The sequence below is a fragment of the Leptodactylus fuscus genome, chromosome 1 (assembly GCF_031893055.1).
Source record: "Leptodactylus fuscus isolate aLepFus1 chromosome 1, aLepFus1.hap2, whole genome shotgun sequence".
NCBI lineage: Eukaryota > Metazoa > Chordata > Amphibia > Anura > Leptodactylidae > Leptodactylus > Leptodactylus fuscus.
Window position 1 is genome coordinate 356,554,929 of NC_134265.1, and position 14,027 is coordinate 356,568,955.

General features: G+C 41.2%; 1 protein-coding gene across 1 annotated transcript; it reads right to left on the reverse strand.

Moving 5' to 3' along the window:
* Nucleotides 1-7,593: 7,593 nt before the first annotated feature.
* LOC142211836 (vomeronasal type-2 receptor 26-like) lies at nt 7,594-10,142 on the reverse strand. Its single transcript, XM_075280450.1, has 3 exons — nt 10,065-10,142; nt 8,449-8,501; nt 7,594-8,350 (listed from the first exon to the last, which is right to left on the reverse strand). The coding sequence occupies exons 1-3, from the start codon at nt 10,140-10,142 to the stop codon at nt 7,594-7,596; spliced, it is 888 nt and encodes a 295-aa protein (XP_075136551.1).
* Between the last annotated feature and the right edge of the window lie 3,885 nt (nt 10,143-14,027).

Below are 14,027 nucleotides of genomic sequence, written 5' to 3' on the forward strand. Positions count from 1 at the left end.
CTGTGCCTGGTGCTCTCGTTCTTTTTTTGCCTCACTGCCCCCGCTTCCCAGGTTAGTGTTAAAGAGCTAGGAAGAAGGCGGGGCTTGTGGCTTAGGAGAGTGTGGGCAGGTACTGGGAGGGGAAACGTCACGTCTCCCCGCCCTGTACCCGCCAACAGGGGGCAGCGAGGCGAAGAAGAACGAGAACACCGGGCAACGGACCAGCCATCTCTGCAGGTAAGTGGACACCAGGGGAGACTAAGTAGTCAGAGGATTAAAAAAAAAAAAAATCCTCTGGCTACTTAGTGATTCACTACACAGCGTGGATTCTAACAATTAAAGCGTTCAATTGTTATATTCCATGCTGTATAGTGAATAGGATTGTTTTTCAAATCCAATCTCCGATTACTAAAAAAATCCCATTGACTTGCACTGGAATCGGAATTGGAATCAAGATCGGGTTTGAATGAAAAATGATCGGAAATCAGATTTCAAAATCGATCCTGAAAAGTCAAGATTGGCTCAACCCTACTTATGTTATGATAGCAATAGCTGTAAACCATTTAGGAACAGTGTTTTATGTGTCTATCGTCATTAATTATTAATTCATATAGTATATACAAATAATTACTTTGCCATATTTTTAAATTACATTTCTAATATTAATAAATTAAAATGACTTCAAAGACTTTCCTGCGTATGTATAAAGACCATGGTGCTATTTAGGTCCCAATATTGGTTCTCTTCCACCCTGTAAATATGTTATGAAGATATTTAAAGTTATTGGTTAATATATCATCTAAAACCTTGATAAAAATTATTTTTCTAGTATATGTACTGTCAGGGTTTGGGGTTGCTAGGTGGGGTGACATAGACACAAAAGTCCAGTTTCTTTAATCCAAACAGAGGTAGAGTTTATTTTCAATCAAAACAAAACGGTGCAGCAACAAAAGGAAACAATACAAAAATAAATCCCTGCCCGGCTAGGCTCTAACTAAGCAGAGAATAGGTCACCTCACCTAGAATAACAGAAATCCAAACGCCAGTAGAATCATTCAGGACACAGCTCCAAAAAACAACCTATCTGTTTTGCTCTCCAGCCAAGCTCTGCCAAAAGTCTGCTGCTGGATCTGGCTTCTTAAGCCTCTTTAGCGAGGAGACTCTCAACAGCTGAGTCGCTGCCAGAACATCCCCAAAGTGTGGACTGGAGGGGGGTGGAATGACAGGTCCCACTACCAACCTGTACCACAAAAAGAAATATTTGACAGCTCAAGGCTCATAAGTTCATGTGGATCAAATCAATAGGAGACACTGTATAGTGCACGGATACAACACCCTCCGGTCAAGTCAGACACAAGATAAATCCAAAATAGTAAAAATCCAGCACAGAGGTCTCCAAATACATAAAACTTAACCATTAATTGAAATAAAATGTCCATAAAATACAGCAATACCAGTGCAGGAAGTGAAAAACAAATTCATAGCATGATTGAAGCTCCTATGAACCTACCTAAAACATAGTATAGAATACTGTCAGGGCTCCTAGGAACCTATCTATAATATATAGTGTAGAACACCGTCAGGGCTCCTAGGAACCTATCTATAATACATAGTGTAGAACACTGTCAGGGCTCCTAGGAACCTATCTATAAAACATAGTGTAGAACACTGTCAGGGCTCCTAGGAACCTATCTATAAAACATAGTGTAGAACACTGTCAGGGCTCCTAGGAACCTATCTATAAAACATAGTGTAGGACACTGTCAGGGCTCCTAGGAACCTATCTATAAAATATAGTGTAGAACACTGTCAGGGCTCCTAGGAACCTATCTATAAAACATAGTGTAGGACACTGTCAGGGCTCCTAGGAACCTATCTATAAAACATAGTGTAGAACACTGTCAGGGCTCCTAGGAACCTATCTATAAAACAGTGTAGAACACTCTTAGGACTCCTAGGAACCTATCTATAAACATAGTGTAGAACACTCTTAGAGCTCCTAGGAACCTATCTATAAAACATAGTGTAGAACACTGTCAGGATTCCTAGGAACCTATCTATAAAACATAGTGTAGAACACTCGAACATTGAGCGGCTGTTCGAATCGAATTTCGAACCTCGAACATTTTAGTGTTCGCTCATCTCTAATTATGACAAGAGAGACAAAAGATTTATGCAAAAAAAAAAACAAACAAAAAAAAAAAACCCAATGCCTAATAGCGGTTATAGTTTGGTTATATATAAGTTTGTAACCTTTACTTGCCATTCCTTTTTTTCATAGATATACATGTCACATTCACTTTGAGATAACTTTGTTTGTGTTTGCCTTACCGATCTAGAAATTGGATAGATAGGTTTGTAGGAGCCCTGACAGTGTTCTACACTATGTTTTATAGATAGGTTCCTAGGAGCCCTAAGAATATTCTACACTATGTTTAATAGATAGGTTCCTAGGAGCCCTGAGAGTGTTCTACACTATGTTTTATAGATAGGTTCCTAGGAGCCCTAAGAGTATTCTACACTATGTTTTATAGATAGGTTCCTAGGAGCCCTGACAGTGTTCTACACTATGTTTTATAGATAGGTTCCTAGGAGCCCTAAGAATATTCTACACTATGTTTAATAGATAGGTTCCTAGGAGCCCTGAGAGTGTTCTACACTATGTTTTATAGATAGGTTCCTGGGAGCCCTAAGAGTATTCTACACTATGTTTTCTAGATAGGTTCCTAGGAGCCCTAAGAGTATTCTACACTATGTTTTATAGATAGGTTCCTAGGAGCCCTGACAGTGTTCTACACTATGTTTTATAGATAGGTTCCTAGGAGCCCTAAGAGTGTTCTACACTGTTTTATAGATAGGTTCCTAGGAGCCCTGACAGTGTTATACACTATGTATTATAGATAGGTTCCTAGGAGCCCTGACAGTATTCTACACTATGTTTTATAGATAGGTTCCTAAGCAATCGCTATTACAACATGTAGGTTAGTCTATCATCTAATCATGCTATGAATTTGTTTTTCACTTCCTGCACTGGTATTGCTGTATTTTATGGACATTTTATTTCAATTAATGGTTAAGTTTTATGTATTTGGAGACCTCTGTGCTGGATTTTTACTATTTTGGATTTATCTTGTGTCTGACTTGACCGGAGGGTGTTGTATCCGTGCACTATACAGTGTCTCCTATTGATTTGATCCACATGAACTTATGAGCCTTGAGCTGTCAAATATTTCTTTTTGTGGTACAGGTTGGTAGTGGGACCTGTCATTCCACCCCCCTCCAGTCCACACTTTGGGGATGTTCTGGCAGCGACTCAGCTGTTGAGAGTCTCCTCGCTAAAGAGGCTTAAGAAGCCAGATCCAGCAGCAGACTTTTGGCAGAGCTTGGCTGGAGAGCAAAACAGATAGGTTGTTTTTTGGAGCTGTGTCCTGAATGATTCTACTGGCGTTTGGATTTCTGTTATTCTAGGTGAGGTGACCTATTCTCTGCTTAGTTAGAGCCTAGCCGGGCAGGGATTTATTTTTGTATTGTTTCCTTTTGTTGCTGCACCATTTTGTTTTGATTGAAAATAAACTCTACCTCTGTTTGGATTAAAGAAACTGGACTTTTGTGTCTATGTCACCCCACCTAGCAACCCCAAACCCTGACAGTACATATACTAGAAAAATAATTTTTATCAAGGTTTTAGATGATATATTAACCAATAACTTTAAATATCTTCATAACATATTTACAGGGTGGAAGAGAACCAATATTGGGACCTAAATAGCACCATGGTCTTTATACATACGCAGGAAAGTCTTTGAAGTCATTTTAATTTATTAATATTAGAAATGTAATTTAAAAATATGGCAAAGTAATTATTTGTATATACTATATGAATTAATAATGACGATAGACACATAAAACACTGTTCCTAAATGGTTTACAGCTATTGCTATCATAACATAAGTAGGGTTGAGCCGATCTTGACTTTTCAGGATCGATTTTGAAATCTGATTTCCGATCATTTTTCATTCGAACCCGATCTTGATTCCAATTCCAATCCCAATGCAAGTCAATGGGATTTTTTTACTAATCGGAGATTGGATTTGAAAAACAATCCTATTCACTATACAGCATGGAATATAACAATTGAACGCTTTAATTGTTAGAATCCACGCTGTGTAGTGAATCACTAAGTAGCCAGAGGATTTTTTTTTTTTTTTTAATCCTCTGGTTACTTAGTCTCCCCTGGTGTCCACTTACCTGCAGAGATGGCTGGTCCGTTGCCCGGTGTTCTCGTTCTTCTTCGCCTCGCTGCCCCCTGTTGGCGGGTACAGGGCGGGGAGACGTGACGTTTCCCCTCCCAGTACCTGCCCACACTCTCCTAAGCCACAAGCCCCACCTTCTTCCTAGCTCTTTAACACTAACCTGGGAAGCGGGGGCAGTGAGGCAAAAAAGAACGAGAGCACCGGGCACAGGACCAGCCATCTCTGCAGGTAACTAGCTACTAGAGATGTTAGCTAGTCTCCCATTAGAATGAATGGATGCAGCCGGCGCGCAGCGGGTTAAGGCTGTGTGCCGGCTGCTTCCATTCATTCCTATGGAACCGCAGCGGAACCTTCACACTGAGTATACACTCCGCTCAGAATGAACGGAATGTATACTCAGTGTGAAGGCTAACATTGTTAGCTTTTCCCACAATTCTTGGCCAGTAGCAAAGCATTGTGGGAAATAATCACCGATCTCGATCCCACCTAAAAAGATCGTGTTCGGAATTTCGATCGCGATAGTGAAATTTTCTCGATCGCCGATCAGAATCCGATCTTTCTATCTTTGTACCGTGCTAGCTAGTTGTTCATACGTTTTTAAATGGCTAACTAAAAATGATGACATGTTGCAAGCTTTCGGAACTGGAGATGAGTGAGTAGTGAAATATTCAATATTCGTTTCAAGTAGAACCTCAATATTCGACTATTCGATCAAATATCGAATCTCATCATAGTCTATGGTAAAAAAAAAATGCTTGTTTCAGGGAAATCAAAATTCAACTAATTGGAGTCACCAAGTCCACTATGACACCTCAGGAAATGATGCCAACTCCTCTGAAATGCAACTGGGACAGCAGGGGAAGCATGTCTGGGGGCATCTAACACACCGAATTCCTAGTATTACGTCACTATCACAGCCTATCAACTAGACACTCCAAACTCAATAGAATCTCTATGGAAAGTGGAAAAATACTTGGAAACCTTCTTTCCTCTACATTAGTATGGACAGAAAGACAAATGTTAAGCTAAAGAAATATTAGCATGCACCCCTTTAAATCACATTGCCCATGACAACCACAGATAGCATAGCAAGGGGGAAATTTCTGTATGTTAGAAGTATATACTGAGCTCAAAACAGGTATATAACAAGAAATGGGAAAGGTAGATTGGGGGAAAAGGTGGTAGGGAATTGGAGTCCTAACAAGAGCTTTTGGGAAAATTAGTTGCAAAAAGATTGTATATAGTGATGGTGTATATACAGACGGTGTATATATACATATGGTGTATATACAATCTTCAAGCAGTGGTAGATCTAAGTTTAGATCTTATAAGAGTTGTTAGTGTAAGATTCCTACTTAAATAATTCTAATTTTTAGTCGAGATGAGCGAGTACTATTCAAAACGACTGTTTCTAATAGCACGCACCCATAGGAATGAATGGTAGCGGCCGGCACACAGACTTTGCCGGCGGCCGGCCACTTAACCCCCTGCGTGCGGGCTGCGTCCATTTATTCCTATGGGTGCATGCTATTCGAAACGGGACTTTCAAATAGTACTTACTCATCTCTAATTTTTAGCTATCCCTGGCAGAATGTCTATCCCTGTCTAATTCACAGTCACATCTGACCCAAATCTGACACCCACTATTCTTATAGAGTGGAGGTCACCTGATTTAGCCAGCCAATGACTTTTTTCTTTTTTCTTTGCAATGCCTACGTTGTCCTAGTTCCTGTCCCACCTCCCCTGGTACCAGGAAAGGTGGGAGGGGAATAACATTTTTACTGTGTTTACTGTGTGGTATTCAATTGAGTATGAATATTTAGAATACTGTAATATTTGATCAAATTCCTACTCGATTGAGTACTACTCGCTCATCTCTATTCGGAACTACTAAAAAGGTCCCTTCATCAGGCTGGTAAAACACAATATCTGAAGACAAGCACATTATACAGGACTAGAGTGTTAGATGCAAAATTGAGTCAAAGCAGTACAAGCAAATAAACAGTTCAAAAAAACATATAGAATAAAGATCTCCAACTCCGATCAGGACTACAAGATCCCAGGTACCTTCACCTGCAGCACACCTAATGTGGTGTATTTAATAATATGTAGCAAGTGTCCTGGGTCCTGTATGTGGGGGAGACAGGACAGACACTTAGGATGAGGATGGACTCACTCAGACATACGATTAGAGAACAGAGAATGGACCTCCCTGTGCCAAAACACTTCTGCAATGAAAATCATAATATGACCCAGGATATGAAGATCCTAATACTAAGAGGAAATTTCAAAAGCAGAAAACATAGAAGGATATGGGAATATAAACTCATGATGACCTTTGACACACTCCAAAGGGGGCTAAACCAATCACAGGGTTTCATGTCGTTTTACATCAACTAGACACCACGTGGCTGATCAAAGGAACCATAAACTCAGAGAACCTTCCTGTGAACTGATATATATGTTTTTTTTTAACTGTTTATTTGCTTGTACTGCCTTCCATCAACTTTGCATCTAACACTCTATTCCTGTATAATGTGCTTGCCTTCAGATATTGTGTTATACCAGCCTGATGAAGGGACCTTATTAGTAATCCCTAAAGCTCGCAACATGTCATCATTTTTAGTTAGCTATTAGAGATGAGCGAACACTAAAGTGTCCGAGGGTCCAAATCCGATTCGAACAGCCGCACACTGTTCGACTGTTCGAACGGATTTCGAACCCCATTATAGACTATGGGGGGAAATGCTCGTTTCAGGTGTAGGCAACATTCGATAAAATCATACTTACCAAGTCCACGAGTGACGGTCGGGCTGGATTCTGCTTGAAGTCTTCTCCCGGCGCAGGGTCCCCGCGTCCTCTTCCGGGTGGAATTCACTCTGCCTAGGCATCCGGCCTAGGCAGAGCCGACTGCGCATGCGTGGGCGGCTCTGCCCAGGCCCGACGCCTGAGCAGAGCAGACTGCGCATGCGCGTGTATGCGCGTGCATGCCCGTGCATGCACAGTCGGCTCTGCCTAGGCCGGATGCCTAGGCAGAGTGAATTCCACCCGGAAGAGGACGCGGGGACCCTGCGCCGGGAGAAGACTTCGGAAAGGTAAGAGAAGAACCAGCGTTGATTGGCAGAATGTATAGCATTCTACCAATCAACACTGGTTCTGCATCGAACATTAAACTTCGAACAGCTAGTAGTGTTCAATCGAGTACGAGTATTTCGAATTCCGTAGTATTCGATCGAACACCTACTCGCTCATCTCTATTAGCCATTAAAAAAAGGATCCACTACTGAAGACTCCTCAAATTTGTTTTTTTTTTATATTTCATAACATACGTTAACAACTACATAACTACATTTGCGCTATTTTAGAAACTTGTTTTTTGCATAACTTGTTTTCTATTATTTAATTCAGGCTTTAGGATCATAATGTAACATTTTGGTAAAAAAATACAGACTAATATTCCAGCACATGATGCTAATATGGCGAATATCTCCACGGCCACCATGTATTTCCCTCTGGTGCTCAGATAAGCCGGGATCATGGACATCCAGACACTACAGAACAGCAGCATGCTGAAGGTGATGTACTTGGCCTCATTAAAACTGTCCGGTAATGTCCTCACCATGAAAGCCAGAAGAAAGCTGACAGCGACCAGGAACCCCAGATAACCTATTACAGAGTAGAAGGCAATGACTGAGCCTTCATTACACTGGATGATGATCTTCCCAACATAAGAAATGAGGTCAAATTCCTGATATGGTGGAGAAGTGACTAACCAAATAACACAGATCAGAGCTTGGATAGCAGAAAATATCAGGACAATATAATTAGTCAGTTTGTGTCCCACCAGCTTTCTCCATGGACTTCTGGGTTTGGTGGCTTTAAAAGCGATGTAGACCGTGATAGTCTTAGAGAGTACAGAAGAGACAGCTATAGAAAAGAAGAAGGAAAATGAGGTCTGTCTCAGCATGCAGGTTATATCCACAGGACGGCCAAGGAACAAGAAGACACCAAGGAAGCTCAGCAGGATGGAGACCAGGAGAGTGACGCTGACAGTCCGGTTATTGGCTTTCACAATAGGAGAGTCCCAGTGTAAAATAAACAATATCAGGATAGAACACCTGAACGCAGAAAATAACAAAGCTAATGTGGAAAATATTAGGGCTAGGCTGTCTGATTTATAAGATAGAAACTCATATGGTTTCAGAAGACATTTCACTTTTCTCTCATCTGGCCAGTGATCGGTGGGACACTTATGGCAGACTTCACTGTCTGTAGGGAAAAGAAAAATAATGTTATCAATGGGAAACTTGAATGACTGTTACTATGATCGATTTTACAAGGAATTATTTAAGATTTCATACTTTTTAGTCAAAATAATTGGAGGTATAACCAGCAATATTACAAGTACAGGCTTATGGCGCTGCATTGAGTGGCTGCCTTGATACAGAGCTCCAAGCTGAGAACAACCTTTATCTTCCTTTTCATTCTTTTTGTCTGTATATTCAAGAATCCTCTAACCAAGCAAACTAGCACTATGAATTAGCAGCTATAAATCGAATGGAAGACCCTGTGGAATACTTTTTTTCCCTTTTGTTTCTATTGTTAAGCATGGACAAGACTCAGGACCTGATGCAGCTGGAGTTTTCCTGTGTGCACATGTGCCTGTTACCATCCCCCAGGAGTTAAGGACAGCATGGACACCATATGGCATGGAGGAGAAACCTACATGGAAGTGTGGACTTCTTCTTTCAAGGAGATGATTTTTAGCATCTATTGCTGATGTGTGTAGATGCTACAGCATGACTGGTATTTCTTTCTTTTACTGCGGACACATGGGACTCTGTTACAGCCTGGGAACCATCACCCACCTACCCCATGAGTTTGTGGAAGCTTGGAAAGAGAGCAGCACCCTGTCTACCTGGATGGCTTCAGGCTTCTTTGGGCAGTAGAACACAATGGAAAGAAGAAAGGAGGAGGAGGGCTTGTGATGAAGGACATTGGGGCATTTTTTGTGCTTAATGGACAATAGTGCTGATGCAAGATACCGAACTATCAGCTGTGAGCAGGAGATCTCACCACCTACCAAAGGAACTGCCACATGTTATCATGATGCTTATGATGCATATGTCCCCCACCTCTGCAAAAAAACAAAACAAAACAAAACAAAAAAAAAACGTTCCTGTCTGTTATATCTACACGCTGTGACCCCCTCCTCATGTCCTCCAACCACAGTCGGGCTGTATTATTAACAGCACTTCACACAGAGAACTAAATGATCCTGCAGTGTGTCTGTGTTTCTTTCTTTTTTTAGTTGCTATGATTCCTAGGATTTCTCTATCTGCCATGAGCTTGTATGTGTTTCCTCTCTTGTTATATACTACTGTACCATCTATGAAACTGTATCACTGAAATTTCCCCATTGGGGGACTATTAAAGGATTATCTTATTTTATCTTATCTTACAAAGCATAGAGAGTCTCCAATATCAGGCATTTCTAAGTGAATGACAAAGAGCACACAATTAGTGAGATACTACACAACGTCATAGTACATGATGTGATACATTAGCCAGGTAACGGAGGGTAATAAAACTGAGATTATAGGGTGAGGAGCTCTGGGGGGGGGGGGGGGGTTGGATAGACTTAGGGGCAGAGAAAGCCTCAATGACCAAATAGAAAGCCCCAGAATAATTTAGATATACCACCATCTGTTATGAACATCTCTCAGTAAGAGCCAAGTACAGTGGATGTAAGAGTTCTATCTAAAGATATTACATTTTGTCCCACCAAATGACTTCAAGGGGTTCAGCTTTGCAGTGATGTGAAGCCCTTACATGGACACCATTCTCTATCAGGCTGATTCCAGATGGCTTCAAACTCCCAACCCCCCAACTCTTCACCCTTATAACCATAGTTTTATAGCCTTGTCTTATGCCTTATATCACCTCATGAACTATGGCTTTGTGTTGTATCTTGCTAATGTGTTGTGTTCTCAGTCACTCATTTAGAATCCCAAAGAAGGAGCCGTGTAATTTTAAAGCTTGCAAAGGTAATTTATTTTTTTTGGTTAACCAATAAATGTGTCATAACTACAATATTTTTGCCAGACAACTATCAAATATTCCATGTTTTGTTTTTTTGCTTTTTTTCAGGCTAGCACAATACTATGCTATTTTTCCCTATGAATGGATTTATTGTAACTATTTCTCATTATATCCTCATTTTCACAATTACTTCTATGGTAAAAATTAGAGATAATCAAAAAGATTTGTCATTAATTAAATGTATTACAAATTTTGGACTCTTGTGAATCTGAAACTTTTGGGATTCTTCTGTATGTCACCCAAAATGGCTGCCAACAAAAACTGATAATTTTTGTAGAGGGTTTTTTTTTTTTTTTTTTTTACTTTACTTAGCATTAGAGATGAGCAAGTAGTATTCGATCGAGTAGGTATTCACTCGAATACTATGGTATTCAAAATACTCGTAATCGATCGAGTAGCACTCACTGTTCGAATGGAAAAATATGATCCAGAACCAGCGTTGATTGTCTGAATGCTATACAGTCGGCCAATCAATGCTGGTTCTTCTCCTACCTTGAGAAGTCTTCTCCTCGCTGTGTCCCCGCGGCGTCTTCCGGCTTTGAATTCACTCTGCCAGGCATCGGGCCTGGGCAGAGCCGACTGCACATGCCCGCGCTACAAGAAAATGGCCGCTTTGACTGTAAGCAGCCATTATTTTGTAGTGCGGGCATGCGCAGTCGGCTCTGCACAGGTCCGATGCCTGGCAGAGTGAATTCATTGCCGGATGACGACGCGGGGAACGTTGTGCAGAGAAGACTTCTAGGAGAATCCAGCCCAACCCTTACTCCTGGACTTGGTAAGTTCAGTTTAATCGAATGTTGCCTACCCCTGAAACAAGCATTTTTTCCCCCATAGAGTATAATAGGATTCGATATTCGATTTGAGTAGTCGAATATTGAGGGGCTACTCGAAAACGAATATCGAATATCGAGTATTTAACTACTCGCTCATCTCTACTTAGCATAAATATGCTACAGCACAATATTACCAATGACTACCACATGTTTACATATAGCCATACATATATATTGCTGTCACCTTGAGATCACTTACAGTTTATTGGTATGAAAGATATTGGATACAGTCCAGAGAGACTTCAGAATATAGAATATCTTAGTACACACAATAAACAAAGCCCTGTGATCGGGACCCCAAATGGTGACAAACAGATTTGACCCGATACAAATATTTGCACAAACATGAAACAAAACAAATCTTCTGAGGTTCATCCATCCTTAGGCATTATATACTATGATGTGAGGATCCAATTTGTATATATATTGTATATATAGCATGAAAATATGACAACGAATCAGAAATTCTAAGTATAAAGGGGCAAATGTATCAATAAAAAAATCTAGACAGTGCAAACTTAGGCTACAGTAGACTGTCTTTGCCAGATTAATGAAATATATTTATCCTTCAGTATGTCATTGGCGTCAGTGGGCATCACATAGATCCAAGGAGACCAAGCAGGGCTGGCCCGAAGTATCATTAAGGGGGCATTCACACCGAGGAAGTTGGCACTGATTCTGCCATGACAACTCGCGGAAGAATCAGCGCTGATAAAAAAAAAGACTCCCATTGAGTTCAATGGGTTCCGCTTAACGTGCGTAACACTTTGAAATCAACGGGAGTCTTTTTTTATCCGCGCTGATTATTTTGTTATCATGGCAGAATCAACGCCAACTTCCTCCGTGTGAATGCCCCCTAAGGGAAGCAGTAAGATGTTCCATTGTGCACCTGTCTTTAAAGGGATTCTACCACTAAACCAACATTTTTTTTTCTAATTATCACGTCGGAGTAGCCTTAAGAAAGGCTATTCATCTCTTACCTTTAGACATGGTCTCCACGGCGCCGTTCCTTAGAAATACCAGTTTTAACCGGTATGCAAATAGGTTCACCGCAGCAATGAGGGTGGGCCCCAGCGCTCAAACGGTGATGGGGGTGTCCCCACTGCTGCCCAAGAGCTCACTCCAGCGACGCCTCCATATTCGAATAGTAGTATTCGATCCAGTACGAGTATTTCGAATACCGTAGTATTCGATCGAACACCTACTCGATCGAATACTACTCGCTCATCTCTACACATTACCATATAATCATTAAATCATAGAAAGTAAGTTCTTTACAAAGCAATCCATTACAAAATGGATTAAATTTATTAAAAAAAAAAAAAAAAGATTTTGCAGTTCATAGAACTAAAGCTTGCGTCTGGGGCCCCATGTGGTTTGTTTGTGGTGGAAACTCCGTGGGAAAAAAAAATGCAACTGGATTGGATTCTAGTCAATTCCATTCCCACATTTTGGTAAAATAGGCGCAATTACACAATTACACACCCAATAGAGCCCCAAAAAGTTATTTTTAATATCATTCCTACCTAAATAAAGGTTATCCCTAGCTATCCCTGCCTGTACAGCTATCCCTGTCTCTTAGTCACAAAGTTCACATTCTCATATGACCCGGATTTGAAATCCACTATTCGTCTAAAATGGAGGTCACCTGATTTCGGCAGCCAATGACTTTTTCCGATTTTTTTCGATGCCTCCGGTGTCGTAGTTCCTGTCCCACCTCCCCTGCGCTGTTATTGGTGCAAAAAAGGCGCCAGGGAAGGTGGGAGGGGAATCGAATTTTTTTGGAGTTTGCCACGTGATGTTCGATTCGAATCGAACACATCGAACAGCCTGATATCCGATCGAACATGAGTTCGATAGAACACTGTTCGCTCATCTCTACACAATCAATAGTGAAGATAAGATACTTCTAGGGCTTCCTGACATCCATCAACTGTAGTGAATGTATATTTGTGGAGGGAAGGGGGAGATTCCAGGAAAGATAGCCATCCCTCTGGAGATAAGGGGTTATGTAGGGTAATCACACTGGTACACAGACATTAGATGGATAGACCCTGGTTGCCACAGTTTCATAGGAAAAAATTTTCCTAACTAATTCCTCTAATTGATATTCACTATTTTGACATTATTTGCTGGAATATTAGCCTGCAGGGGTGCGGTCTGAACATTGTGCTTGATAGCTGCAATTTAACTAGGTTCCGGCTGACAGCATCCTTCTCGGTGGCTCACTGCGTCACTCAGTTTCTACCATCCACGGAGACCGGCTGCTGTAAGTACCCAGAGGTACAGGGAGCAATACTATAGCTAAGAGAGGCAAGTAGCAACTTCATCTCACCGCCTCTTCAGTCTCAAGATGGCGCTGACACCAGCCATATCACTTCACCGCTGTGCTTAGGTTGCACTGAATTAGCGGAATCAGCTTCCTCACATGGCGGCATATTTCTTCTCCATCTCCCCCCTTCTAACAATTCTCTGGGGATAGCAAGGCTTCCCACAGGGGCCATATAGGAGACGTTACACCTGCCTCTTCCACTCAGAATAGGAGCTTACATGATTCCATAGCCGCCATTAAAGCAATGGAACCCAGTGGCTGCTTCCTTACAAGGGGCTGTCACACCATTTCAAAACCCTGTCAAGCAAAGGATGAAACGGGACACTACTCTGTTATTTTGATAGTACTCCAGAGCTAAAAACACGGGATCCTCTTCTCTCTGACGCTAATGTTCTGCAAGCTACAGCGGCCAGCGCTCAAACTGCATCTAAGTCCTTTTTGAAAGATATACAGTAATCCTGGTCCTGCTTAGGTCTATTCAGAAAGATATCACTACGGCTATTACTAATGTCGCTTCTATGATCGACT